The sequence below is a fragment of the Mustelus asterias genome, chromosome 24 (assembly GCF_964213995.1).
Source record: "Mustelus asterias chromosome 24, sMusAst1.hap1.1, whole genome shotgun sequence".
Classification (NCBI taxonomy): domain Eukaryota; kingdom Metazoa; phylum Chordata; class Chondrichthyes; order Carcharhiniformes; family Triakidae; genus Mustelus; species Mustelus asterias.
The window spans coordinates 9,204,295-9,219,042 of NC_135824.1; the positions used below are offsets into that span (position 1 = coordinate 9,204,295).

The window sequence follows — 14,748 nt, forward strand, 5'->3', positions numbered from 1 at the left end:
GATTCTCTTCTTGGGCCTGGCGCATCCAGGTTCTGTTAACAGCAGAATTAGAGCATGCATTTCACTGAAAGGAATGGAATCACAGGTTCATCTGACATCTGCCTACAACTCTTGCATGACGAGTGAAGCAAAACGTCAAGCAGCAAGGTGCACAGGGTGGATGCAGATTAATGGGAATGATTAAATCACCGGGTGATAATTGACACTCATTGTAAAGAATGAGAGAGAGAGAGAGAGAGAGTAGACTTTAAGTCTGGAGACACTTCAAAGCATTCTCTGATTAGATTTTAACGACAGATGAATTGTTCCAGGTAACGAACCAATTTTAATCTTTTCTTATTTTAACTCAGAAGTTGGAAAAGAATTCAAATCAATCTGTCCACTGGCTCCTCCTCAGTCAGCACAGTTTACATTTGTCAGGATTCGGTTTGCAAAATCTATTCTCCCATTTATCTCTATCAGAAGAAATGTTGTCACTAGGATTTCAGTTAAACAAATTGGAGGGCATGCTAAATTTCCAGATTGCGTTCGCTTGACATGTGAAGCAGCAGCAATAACTCAAGTTTTCTTGCTTCCAAAGTTGTCTCGTCAGAAGACAGCATTCGACTGAAGCAATGGCGGGAAAGGACGGCATGGTGGTTAGCACTGCTGCCTCACAGCGCCGGGGACCTTCAATCCCAGTCTTGGGTGTCTGTGTTGGTGTGGAGTTTGCACGTTCACCCAGTGTCTGCACGGGTTTTTCCCAGGTGCTCCGGTTTCCTTCCACAGTTGCGCCTGTTCGGGTACACTGAGGGAGAATTTAGCATGGTCAATGCATCTAACCAGCACGTCTTTCAGACTGTGGGAGAAGACTGGACCACCCGGAGGAAGGAAACCCCTGCAGACACGGGGAGAACGTGCAGGCTCCGCACAGACAGTGACCCAAGCTGGGAATCGAACCCGGGTCCCTGACGCTATGAGACAGCAGTGCTAACCACTGTGCCACCGTACTGGGAAATAGAGTGTGGGGGGTCCTGGGTAAGATGATCTTTTGGAGAGTTGGTGCAGACTCGATGAGTTGAAAGGCCTCCTCCCGCGCTGTAGGGATTCTATGGTTCTATGTTATTGAAGGATCCAATCCGAGTGCACAATCTCGGAGTACCATACACTACACCCACTGACACAACATTTAATATACTTGACATTCATGGCAATTATGGTAGGGCCATTTTAGTGCTGTGGCATGGACAGAAACAGAATTAGTTGGAGAGACTCAAATGTGGCTACTTGGTAAAGATGGATATGAAATTGGTTGGTGACCATGCATTAAAGTATTTGGAGAGGAGAAGTAACCTGGAAGTGGGGCAGTAGTTCACCAAGATTGGGGGTGAAAGTGATTTGCTGAGGATGGGGTGGTGACCGTGGGTTTGTGAGGAGGATCGTACCCGAGGAGAGGCCCTTTATATTTGTGCGGAAACTCTGCAAAAGCAATTCACCTGGTGCCTTTTCCCTATGGCTCTGCAAATATTTCCTCTTCCACGGTGGCACAGTGGTGAGCACTGCTACCTCACAGCACCAGGGACTCAGGTTCAATTCCAGCCTCGGGTGACTGTGTGGAGCCTGTACGTTCTCCCAGTGTGTGTGTGGGTTCTCTCTGGGGGCTGCTGTTTCTTCCCACAGTCTAAAGATGTGCAGGTTAGGTGGGCTTGCCATGCTAAATTGTCCCTTAATGTCCCAAGATGTGTAGGTTAGGGGGATTAGCAGGTTGGATGCGTAGGGTTACGGGGATAGGGCCTGGGTAAGATGCTTTGCCAGAGGGTCGGTGCCGACTCAATGGGCTGAGTGGCCCCCCCTTGTGTACTGTGGGGATTCTATGACAGGATTGAAAGGTGTGTGGTCAACAATTTAGTGGAAAACGGCATTGGGAAACTAGCGGGTAGATCACAAGGACAAGATGAGATCATGAGGGAATTAGTGAAGGAGGCAAGATAAATAGGGAAAAACTGCTCCCATTGGTTGGGTCAAACCATAAATTTTAAGGTTCTCAGAAAAGAAAGATTGAAGGGAGGAGTTAGGGGATTTAAAATTAAAGCAGAGGGACTCGGGGATGGGATTTTCTCCCAGGAGAGGTCGGAGCAAAATCTATTATCAATAAAGGGAATTTTCTTAATTATTTGAAAACACAAAATGCAGAGGTTTTTCGGGTAAGGAGAGCCCACGACTAAATGAAAAACTGTATCACAGTCAGCACAAACACTGTGGGCCAAATCTCCTCCTCCTGGTTTTAAAACTGTATGATTTGTTTTAGTTAGATGAGCCAATAGTTTTCAGAGTTGATGCATGTGAAGCAGACAGCTACGATTCTCACTTACCTCAATTCTCGGAAGATAGCAAAAATAAAACAATGAGTTATTTTCCAGTCATTGATTACTATTGCACAAATTTCTAAATTAAAGATTGGTGCACCATCAAGCAGCATTTGCTTACTTCCTTTTATTACATCGCTATATTAGGACACAGCTTTTCATTTTCTATCTGGAACCTTTTGTGGAACTTAGCCTAAGCGATCTACATAACCTGTTTGTTTAACCCATCTCTTCACTGCTGCCTCAGTGCCAGGGACCCGGGTTTGATTCCCGGCTTGGGGTCACCGTCCGTGCGGAGTCTGCATGTTCTCCCCGCGTCTGTGTGGGTTTCTTCCGGGTGCTCCAGTTTCCTCCCATGGTCCGAAAGGCGTGCTGGTTAAGTTGCATCGGCCAGGCTAACTTCTCACTCAGTGTACCCGAACGGGCGCCGGAGTGTGGTGACTAGGGGGTTTTCACAGTGACTTCATTGCAGTGTTAATGTAAACCTACTTATGACACTAATAAAGAAACTTCAAAACTCATTGGTCTTCTATTATTTTATGTAAACACGAACATTTTCCAACGGCACTCTAATAATACGTTATTAACCCCATGTCTCAATTCGTGTAGTGACTCATCCCTTCTGAAGTGCTGACTTGTACATTGCTTAACTTAACCAAAGTCACTGGCAGTCATTACTTCAGCCTGATACAAGAACGGCTCAAACTCTGCAAGGATCTGTTCAGGAAAAGCAAACTAGCTCATCGACTTCCAAAGGAAGTGGCCAGACCTCAGTTTGATAGCTGCAGTTAGCGATCCTCCAAGACATCTTAGAACAGACAACCATTTGTATTCGCGCTGCTCCCCATTTTCAACAAACACTAGAAAGTCATTCATCAGCCAGCTGCTTATGCTTTTAATCTTTTGTGTATAATTTTGGTCAGTAACTTAAACTATTTTTAGAAATGAAACGTTAATTGCTGTTTGTTGCAGATGATAGACATTAAAATGATTTGAGACTAGGCCTGGCACCTTTGAAGGACAGTGTTTCTCCCACATCAAGGGCAGCTGCCAATATTTTCAAACTGCCGCAATAAATTAAGAGTAAGTGCAAGCACAAAGCGTTACTTTTTGGTGTTGGAATACGAGATGTGTTAACTTTTGCAAAGAGCTCATTGTCCCGACAACCGCTGGCAAACTTCACGATGTTTAAAGGTATTGTTCTAATGCCAAGCTACTCCTGTCAACTCCCAACCCAGGGTCATCATGCAGCTGGTGGGAATACCAAAGATTAACTTGCCTGATTGGAATCATAGAATCCCTACAGCGCAGAAAGAGGCCATTCGGCCCATTGAGCCTGCACCAGCAACTATCCCCACCCAGGCCCTGTCCCCATGACACTACCTTTTTTACCCTGCTAATTCTCCTCTCACTAAGGGGCAATTTAGCATGGCCAATACACCTAACCCGCACATCATTGGACTGTGGGAGGAAACCGGAGCACCGGGGAAAACCCCACGCAGACACGGGGAGAACGGGCAAACTCCTCACACACAGTGACCCGAGACAGGAATTGAACCCAGGTCCCTAGCGCTGTGAGGCAGCAGTGCTAACCCACTGTGCCACCGTGCGATTAGTCCACACTTACTTCAGGAGGACTCTGCCCTTGTGACAATAACAAATTTAGCTTCATCCTTACGTGCACCAAAACGGGTACCCGTTTACCATCTATATTCACACTACCTCCTATTAGTCAATGATTCCCATTAGGGCTAAATGCAGCCTAGATGTTGGGAACTGATAAACCCGGCACATTATTAAAGCCACTTTGAAAACATGGATATCCTGGATCTCAAAACCTCAGGACCCGAAGTTCCTAACTCTTGTATCATAGAGTCAATAGGACATTACCGCACAGGAGGCTATTCAGCCCAGTGAATCCATACCGGCTCTTCGTAGAGTAGTCGATTCATTTCCATTCCCCTGCTAGATCCCTGTAGCTGCCCATCAATTTCCTTTTAAAGTCATGGGTTATTTTCCTGACCACCACCCGCACGGGGAAGGTCCAGGTCATTAACACATGCTGTGTAAAAATGTTCTTCCTCACACTCCATTCTCCCTGCATTTCTTGTAAAGCACCTTGAGCATTTAAAGGCATTATATAAATTCATAGAATCCCTACAGTGCAGAACTAGGCCATTCAGCCCATCGAGCCTGCACCAACAACAATCCCCGCCCAGGCCTTATTCCCGTTACCCGATGCATTTACCCTGCTAATCCCCCTGGGCAATTTAGCATGGCACAGTTTCCAAATCCCTCTCTGGTCTTATCCCTCCCGCCTCTAATCTCCAACCTCGCAACTATCGGAGATCTATCTGAGGAACAGTGGCCCAGTGGTTAGCACTGCTGCCTCACAGCGTCAGGGACCTGGGTTCAATTCCGGCTTCAGGTCACTGTCTGTATGGAGTTTACACGTTCACCTCGTGTCTGTGTGGGTTTCCTCCAGGTGCTCCGGTTTCTTCCCACAGTCCAAAGATGCGTGGGTTAGGTTGGTTAGCCATGCTAAATCGACCCTAGTGTCAGGAGGATTAGCAGGGTAAGTATTTGGGGTTGTGGGAATAGGCCCTGGGTGGGATTGTGGTCAGTGCTGAATGGCCTCCTATGATCTCAGTGGTCCTCCAATTCTGGCCTCTTGAGCATCCCTGATTTTAATCACTCTACCATTGGCGATCACACCTTAAATCTACCTAGGCCCTAAACTCTGGACGTCCCTCCCTCAATCTCTTTGCCTCATTTTCTTCCTTTGAAATGCTGCTTGAAACCCAATTCTTTGACCAAGCTTTGGTTGCCTGCTCTAATAACTTATGAGGCTCAGTGTCATAATGGCATGGTGGTTAGCACTGCTGCCTCACAGCACCAGGGACCTGGGTTCGATTCCCAGCTTGGGTTACTGCCTGAGCGGAGTCTGCATGTTCTCCCCATGTCTGCGTTGGTTCCTCCGGATGCCCTGGTTTCCTCCCACAGTCCAAAAGATGTGCTGGTTAAGTGTTTTGGCTATGCTAAGTTCTCCCTCAGTGTACCCGAACAGGCGCCGGAGTGTGACGACTAGGGGATTTCACAGTAACTTCATTGCAGTGCTAATGCAAGCTTACTGGTGACACTAATAAATACAGTTAAAGTGAATGGTCCTGGGGATGTTTTACTACAAGATGCTATACAAATGCAAGTTGTTGCTGCATGACGACAAGCTATTCAGGAACAAAATATTTATATAAAGTCTTTTGATTTGGGAAATTAAGTCAACATACTTTAAACATTTGTGTTGGATTTGTCTGGCAGAATGGGGTTGACGTGCATGATGTATGAATATCAGAGCTAAACAGGAACTTGAAAGCTTCCTTTGAAACAGACTAAGAACTAAATGTCCATAGTCTAGCTCAGTGATAACATGGTTGCCAAATGACATTTGCCCAATGATGCAACCCTTCTGAAGTACAATTCTTACTATCATGGGGAAGTGATTTTCTCAATGGCTTGGTGGCTATATTCATCAAATAAGGTTAGTAAGCCATTTTGTTCCCTAGATTTCCTGCCATGCGTTGAATCGTAGAATCTCAACAGTGCAGAAGGAGGCCATTTGGCCCATTGAACCTGCACCAACAACAATCCTACCTAGGCCTTAGCCCCCTAACTCCAATTATTTACCCTGGGGAGGCGATGGCATAGTGGTTTTATCGCTAGGCTAGTAATCCAGAAACTCAGCTAATGTTCTAGGGACCCGGGTTCGAATCCCACCATGGTAGATAGTGGAATTTGAATTCAACAAAAAATATCTGGAATTAAGAATCTACTGATGGCCATGAAACCATTGTCGATTGTTGGAAAAACCCATCTGGTTCACTAAGATCCTTTAGGGAAGGAAATGTTCCCCGGAAGGGTAGGGTGTTTTAGTTAAGTCGGGCAGCATGGTCGGTGCAGGCTTGGAGGGCCGAAGGGCCTGTTCTTGTACTGTAATTTTCTTTGTTCTTTGAAATTTACTGTCCTTACCTGGTTTGGCCTTAGGAAGCCTTAAGGGTCCTTTTATGGTTATACTGCTTATGTCTACTGCCCACACGTGAAAAATGGCCACTTAGGTGTGGCACTGGAGGGTAGGTAACACCTCTGGAATTGTACAATAGCAAGGACTTTGAAAGGGGAAAGCGAACAGAAGAATAGATAAAGTGTTAAAAATAAAACCCACGCGTCCTTTTAAGAAAACCCCAAGACTTGCAAGCGATTCCACTTTTGATTGCTCTCAACTCATGCGCCATTTCAGTTAGTAATGTTTATTTAGTTGTCTGTTATGATGCTGAAAATCCGTTTGGTACTCACTCTCTGTGCTTGGTGGGCTGATGGCTTGCAGTGAAATGGATTTCTTCAGTGGAGGAGCAGAATGTGGCTGTATCCTGGTCACCATCTGTAAGGAAACAACACAGCTGCTGTTGAAATTTCCTGTACCAGTTATACACTCAAGTTCTGAGTAACTCCCCAAGTAGTTCCTCAGAATTAATTGTATCAGCGCTAAAACCTATGCACTCAGCTACACAATGGATTAAGGGAGCCGAGAGCAAGTACCAATCAATCACCAGAGTTATTCAAAAAATGTTTACGCTACCTCTGTTAAAAATAGCCGATGGAGTAATAGTAATGTAATGCAAATGTTGCTGAGCATTGCCGAAATGACTACACTTGCAAAGTACTTCTTTGAGTGGGAGGCGTTTTGGGAGATTTTGAAACCGCATGTACATATAAACATTTTCTGCGTCAGCATTCATAGAATCCTACAGTGCAAGAGGCTGCCATTCGGCCCATCGAGTCTGCACCAACCTCATTCCCACCCAGGCCCTATCCCCATAACTCCATGCATTTACTCTAGCTCCTCCCCTTGACACTAAGGGGCCATTTTGGCATGGCCAATCCACCTAACCCACACATCTTTGGACTGTGGGAGGAAACCGGAGCACCCGGAGGAAACCCACGCAGACATGGGGAGAATGTGCAAACTCCACACAGGCCGTGACCCAAGCCCGGAATCGAACCCGGGTCCCTGGTGCTGTGAGGCAGCAGTGCTGACCACTGTGCCGCCAGAAAATTCATACAGGACAATGGTATGGTTAGCCCAGGGCTTTAACTAGTACTTCTGCCATCTCTAAAGGTCTTCAGCTTTCACCCAAGTCTTTCAATTTTTAATAAGATAATACACACAAGTTGATCAGCTTTGGTCATGGTCACGCAACATGATTTTAAAGCGGTCACTTTACCGGCTTTTCAAACACGCTGCCCTCGCTGTGGTCAGACTCCATCTCTTCCTCGGTCAGCGAGACTAGCGATCCACGCTCATCGGTGTTGACGATGGGAGCCCGGCGAGGGTCTCGAGAATTCCGCAAGACAGACTCCACAGTGTGCGAAGTTTCCTTGGTCACCTCGCTGTCGTGCACCAGTCCTTCCAGACTGTAACTGAACACACATAGGACATATTCAATTAACGTGGTAATTATCGTTAATTTGAAAATTCGCTTGTGGCAAACACAGAGGTGAACCCTCATCGAGTACGGGCTTCTCAAAATCATCATCAACACAGTGACAGGTGCAGGAATTAATCTCTGCCAAAAGCTAGTGGTGCAGGACAGGGGAATAACAATACACTTACATATACCGGGGCGGCACAGTGCCCAGCACTGCTGCCTCACAGTGCCAGGGACCCAGGTTCGATTCCTGACTTGGGTCACTGCCTGTGTGGAGTCTGCACATTCTCCCCGTGTCTGTGTGGGTTTCCTCCGGGTACTCCGGTTTCAGTCCACAGTCCAAAGATTGTGCGGGTTAGGTGCATTGGCCATACTAAATTCTCCCTCAGTGTACCCAACAGGCGCCGGAGTGTGGCGACTAGGGGATTTTCACAGTAACTTCATTGCAGTGTTAATGTAAGCCTACTTGTGACTAATAAATAAACTTTAACTTTTTAAAACTTTACTTTAGACAGAGACACATCTCTACAATAATGTCTTCTTACCCCCTATCCTAACAGTATAAAAGAAGGAACAAAAAAATAGGTGGAGAGTGGAAAGAGAATGATCTTTCAGAGGATCTGAAAATCAGAGTTGGAGATTTTGGGGAGATGAGGAGTGATTGCCCCTCTGTGGGCATCGGCTGTAGAACTGCGACCAACAGTGGATTAGGGGTGGGAAGTCATAGAAATTTCTACATTGCAGTCGGAGGACATTCAGTCCATCGACTCTGCACCCACTCTCTGATGGAGTCTCTTACCCAGGCCTCCCTCCACTATCCCCACATCCCCATGATGGGTTATTCCATCTAACCTGCACATCTAGGAACATAAAATGGGCAATACAGCATGGCCAACCCACCTAACCCGCACATCTTTGGACTGTGGGAGGAAACTGGAGCACCCGGAGGAAACCCACGCAGACAAGGGGAGGATGTGCAAACTTCACACAGACAGCGACCCAAGGCTGGAATCGAACCCGGGTCCCTGGCACCGAGGGGCAGCAGCGCTAACCCACACTGCCACCCAGCTGCGTCGATAACCACAGGTGAATAGGTTGGGTATCCTCGGCTTCCAAGGCAGAGGGAAGTAAAGAGTTCCAGCACCATGATGACCCCACTGGGCTTGGCAAGGATGATAGGGCATAAGGTAGGGGTGAGGGTACGGATCACTGCATTCTGGCCGAACTGGAATTTGTTAGTAGCAAGTGTGGGTGCCAGGAAGGAGAGCACAAGCGTATTCACACTTGAGAAATCAACAAGCAATCAGTAACTTAACAGCCTTTCAAAAACTTGAGCATTGTCTTTTGATACAACCGATATAATCAATGCATATTTGTCACCAATTAAACTGGTGAAAAGCGGTTACACACTGATACATAATCTGAACGTTAACCTATTTTGCTCATTTCCAGATGCCAACTAGTCTGCTGTACTTCTCTGGCATTCTGCTCTTGTTGTGGAAAATTATGTTTCTTTTGGCAAGGAGGGCAGAGGAGAGGAATAATAATCTTTGCAAATGCTTTAGAAAAGAAATACTTTACTTCACTTGTGCGTGGGAAAAGTGTAGGACAGTGATTAGCGGCAAGATTGGTGACACTGATCCTGAGACTGGATCTATTTATGAAGGAATTCAACAATTTCAAAAACAAACGCACATTTAACACAAAAGCTCTCGGGTGTGCGTGAAGCTTCAGACTTGGGCAGCACCAATGACCAGCTCTCGTGCATTCGAACATGCCCCAGGATCATGCAAAGACCACTCGCAACCAACAGGCAGGTAAACATGTCTCAAACATACAACAGGAAAAGAGCAGTGACAGCTAAAACACGTCAATTATTAGCATAGCTGAGAAGGTGTGAAGGCTGACTGTACGCCCTACTGGGCAGCAAGCGTCCGAGATGCAAGGGGATGGATGCAGACAAAGGCTCCTCCATACAAACCGGTTAGTTCAAGAAAAGATACAAAAGTGTGAGGACACGTAGCAACCGCTCAAGAATAGCTTCTTCCCTGCTGCCATCAGACTTTTGAATGGACCTACCTCATATTAAGTTGATCTTTCTCGAGCTATGACCGTAACACTAGACAGCAGGGATGGCTCACTGTCGCAGTCCAACCATGGGGGAGGTTTTCTGGGGGAGGGGGTCGGGTGGCATCTGGATTATGGTGGGTAGCCAATCTGCACATTTACAGTCTCAATTTAGAACATTCTATTTCGCCTCCCAGTGGCAGTCTGTTGTATGTGTAGCCAGGGGCTCTATTCACCAAATGTGCCACCCACAGTCCCAACATCACTGACAGCGTGTTCCTCTTTATTGGAGGGGCCAGCCCACTTGATCTCCCGAATAAAAAATGCAGTCATGTTCACCCCTTCATGGACATCTCCAATTTTGAGATGCTCCCGCTGTCTTAGAAACACCAACGAACTCAAGAACAGCTTCTTCCCTGCTGCCTTCAGACATTTGAATGGGCCTACCCCATATTAAGTTGATCTTTCTCTACACCCTAGCTATGACTGTAACACTACATTCTGCACCCTCTCCTTTCCTTCCCTATGTATGGTATGCATTGTCTGTATGGCGTGCAAGGAACAATACTTTTCGTTGTATACCAATACATGTGACAATAATAAATCAAATCAAATCATTCCCATTCTGCGCAAGTGATTTTGCCGCATTTCCCACCCTCTCAATACCACTCCCAGTTTGCTGCTGCAATACCTTGAGAGAGACACTGAACTGACAGGAATGAGTATTGACAGATGCACAGGACCAATTGGACTGAAGCAATTTCCTAACTTTGGTTTTGAACATGTGAAGATTACACGTGTTTTTTTAAGTTTTTGTTTGTTGCAAGTCCTCATGGACTTTTCTTTTGGAGGGCTGTTGCAGTTACAGTGTGAAAAATGCACATTTTTCTTTCTTCACAGATCACCTGAAGCATCCCTCACCACAACCGAGAATCAGGGCAGGAAGTTGCTCTCAGGCCACCAGCACTATGTGCAGCTGGCCACCAGGTGTCACCCAACAGCAGCCTGGAGAGGGCCCCCCCCCGCCCCCACACCATCTTCTTTCTCTCCATCCATCTTTCCCAGTGGAAGAGGCTTAACCTCCATATAATTCCTTCCCAAGAAGCGAACAGGAACTCAGCTTTGTTGCATGTTCCTCTACTGGCCTTCCAAATCTCATCACACCATACTCAGGGAATGTCATGTGGAATCCCTACACAAATTTGGCGAAAGCGAGAAATATCTGAAATCTCATTCTGCCAACTTAATCGCATGCCAAATTTTCTTCAGGAACTACTTCTCTCTTTTTTGATGCTGGCCGATCTGCAATGTATTTTCAAAATGTTCTGTTTATAGTTCAGAGTTACAACAATTGTAGTTTTTTAAAATTATTTTTCGTTCAACAAACTATTCGCTTAAGATGCGCCAGATACCTATTCACTCAATGTTCCTACCCCTTCATAGTGAAAACACAGATATGAAACCATCTGATCTTTATTCAGTGCCTCTCACAATCCATACCTTCGGTAACTAATGTCAGACTCCAGGATAAGACATTGGTTTTCAGAGGGACACCAACTCATGCTAGGAATAAGGGGAGAAAGGATCAGAACAAGGGAGGAAACAATGACAGAAGAAAGAGGAGATGAGTAGTGCATTGACAGGAAATTCCAGCAGAGGTCTTGCTGCAATGACGCTATGAGATTGCATTCAAATAAATTTTAATTTCTTTTGCGTACTTGATGGCCTTTCCAGCTTTCAAATGATGCGTGGTGGCCAAAAGCGGCCAGATTCTATGTGTTTTGTCATTAGGCTCACCACAGAAGACGCTATTTAACTAGTCACATGGAAGCCAGTGTGCTTTCGGGGCTATGTTAATCCATCTCTTCAAATCGCTCCTAAACCACCACCACTCAGCCCCATAACTAACAAAGTTGTTGTTGTGGCTGCTAGAAGCTCGATTGAATCATGAAACTCTTACAGTACAGAAGGAGGCCATTCAGCCCATCCAGTCTCCACTGGCACTCCGAAACAGCATTTTACCCAGGTCTGCTTCCCTGCCACATCACCATAACCCTGCGCATTTACCATGGCCAATCCACCTAACCCCCACATCTTTGGACGCGAAGGGTCAATTTAGCATGGTCAATCCACCTAAGCTGCACATCTTTGGACGATGGGAGGAAACCGGAGCACCCGGAGGAAACCCACGCAGACACTACGGGGAGCCTGCAAACTCCACACAGTCAACACCAGAATCGAACCCAGGTTCCTGGCACTGCGAGGCTGCAGTGCTAACCACTGTGCTACCGTGCCGCCTATTGAAATGTATTGTCTGTAAATGGCAGACACTGGATTTGTACCATATCCCTAGCTGCCCTGATAGTTGCATGACTAGTCCATTGCAGAATCGGAGATTGGAGTCACCTGCAGGTCAGGGTGGAGGGTAAGTTTGATTTAATACAGGGATTATTGAGCGAGAAGGTCTGTTAATAAATAAATAGCCTTTATTTTTCTGTTATGAATTTGCCAGATTTGGGAATAGCAGATTTAATAGATCTAACTTCATAACTCATCATGATGGAATTGGAACTTGACCTCTGGACGGCTGCCTCAGTCCTTACAGCTACTCCACCCTCACACCCATTTCCTAATGTCACGCAGTATCCTGAGCTTCTTAATAAAAAATTCACTCGCATGACGTGGGCATTGCTGGCAAAGCCAGCATTTATTACCCCTCCCTAATTGTCCTCAAGGTGCTGGTGGTGAGCTGCTTTCTTGAATGGCAGCAGTCCAAGTGGTGTAGGCACACCCACACTGCTGTGAGGGAAGGAGTTCCAGGATTTTGACCCAGCGACAGCGAAGGATCAGCCGATATATTTCCAAGTCAGGATGGTGTATGGCTTGAAGGGGAACTTCCAGGTTGTGGCGTTCCCATGTATCTGCTGCCCTTGTCCTTCTAGATGGTAGAGGTCGGAGGTCCCAAAAGTGCTGTCAAAGGAGCCTTGATGAGTAGATGCAGTACACTTTTTGATGGTGCTGCCATTGTGCATCTGTGGCAGAGGGAGTGAAATGTTTAAGGTAGGAATTGGGGTGCCAATTGAACTGGCTGCTTTTGCCCTGGATGGTAAGCTTCTAAAGTGTTGTTGGAACTACACTCATCCAGGCAAGTGGACATCACACTTCGGGGGGAATCAGGAGGAGTGTTATTGCCACAGAATTCACAGCAACGGATCTCCTCTTGCAACTGTAGTATTTATGTCCAATGGTCCAGTTTCTGGACAATTAGACTGGTAGGCATGTTACACAGTTCAACAGCATGGAAGATTCACAATTTGGCCATTGCATGCGACTCCAACGCCTGAGGTGATTTGCACATTTCAAATGTAAGCCAGGAACTAAAATAAAATTTGTACCATTGCATACATCTTCCTTCAAGTTTCTTTGTTTTGTTAAATAGTAGAGTTATCTGAAAAGATTTACAATAGTGTGATGATTAAAGCAAGGCCAGCAATGGCAGTTGAGAAAGTTAGCAAAGTGCTTGCAAAGAATATGTTCTTGATTAATGAACTCGGTGGGGTTAACATGCACACACTGTTATAACATTGAAACCTGGACATCAGACTACGAACTCTCCTCCACCATCATCTTCAGCTTGGAGGAGATGCCAGTAGAAGTTCCATAGGTCAGGGCTTAAGGCTCAGAAACATACTCAGTTGTATGGATGCCAATACATCAGATCCTCAGCACACTGGATGCTGGACTAATTCTACCGCAGTGGACATCCACCCCGAGACCTCCCAGCAAGGGACTGCAGTTATGAGCTCAGGAACATGCTAAATTCACTTGCGGTCCTGACTGACATTAACTGAGAACAGATAAAAACAGGGACTTTCCTGTATGAGCCAGAATCACGCTCCTGTCCTAGTTAATGTCTGTCACATTTGTTTTGCCTCCCCTCCACATCTGCACCGGCCCCACTCTCTCTCTTCCACCCTCTCCCTCTCTCCCACCCCGCCTCTCTCTCCCTCTCTCCCACCCCGCCCCTCTCTCTCCCACCCCGCCTCTCTCTCTCTCTCTCTCTCCCACCCCGCCTCTCTCTCTCTCTCTCTCTCCCACCCCGCCTCTCTCTCTCTCTCTCTCCCACCCCGCCTCTCTCTCTCTCTCTCTCTCTCCCACCCCGCCTCTCTCTCTCTCTCTCTCTCTCTCCCACCCCGCCTCTCTCTCTCTCTCTCCCTCTCCCACCCCGCCTCTCTCTCTCTCCCTCTCCCACCCCGCCTCTCTCTCTCTCCCTCTCCCACCCCGCCTCTCTCTCTCTCCCTCTCCCACCCCGCCTCTCTCTCTCTCCCTCTCCCACCCCGCCTCTCTCTCTCTCCCTCTCCCACCCCGCCTCTCTCTCTCTCCCTCTCCCACCCCGCCTCTCTCTCTCTCCCTCTCCCACCCCGCCTCTCTCTCTCTCCCTCTCCCACCCCGCCTCTCTCTCTCTCCCTCTCCCACCCCGCCTCTCTCTCTCTCCCTCTCCCACCCCGCCTCTCTCTCTCTCCCTCTCCCACCCCGCCTCTCTCTCTCTCCCTCTCCCACCCCGCCTCTCTCTCTCTCCCTCTCCCACCCCGCCTCTCTCTCTCTCCCTCTCCCACCCCGCCTCTCTCTCTCTCCCTCTCCCACCCCGCCTCTCTCTCTCTCCCTCTCCCACCCCGCCTCTCTCTCTCTCCCTCTCCCACCCCGCCTCTCTCTCTCTCCCTCTCCCACCCCGCCTCTCTCTCTCTCCCTCTCCCACCCCGCCTCTCTCTCTCTCCCTCTCCCACCCCGCCTCTCTCTCTCTCCCTCTCCCACCCCGCCTCTCTCTCTCTCCCTCTCCCACCCCGCCTCTCTCT

The 14,748-nt window shown here is 47.4% G+C and overlaps 1 protein-coding gene across 6 annotated transcripts in view; it reads right to left on the bottom strand.

Moving 5' to 3' along the window:
- Positions 1 to 14,748, bottom strand: part of LOC144511194 (A-kinase anchor protein 13-like) — a 441,197-nt gene that overhangs the window by 102,079 nt on the left and 324,370 nt on the right. For 5 of the 6 annotated variants that reach the window (XM_078241273.1, XM_078241272.1, XM_078241271.1 and 2 more), the window contains 2 exons: positions 7,625 to 7,820; positions 6,696 to 6,780 (listed from right to left, as the gene is read on the bottom strand). In XM_078241273.1, the coding sequence (XP_078097399.1) occupies positions 6,696 to 6,780; positions 7,625 to 7,820 (281 nt within the window). Of the gene's footprint in view, positions 1 to 6,695; positions 6,781 to 7,624; positions 7,821 to 11,395; positions 11,459 to 14,748 lie in introns of all 6 variants that reach the window. The other variant, XM_078241268.1, reaches the window with a different exon arrangement.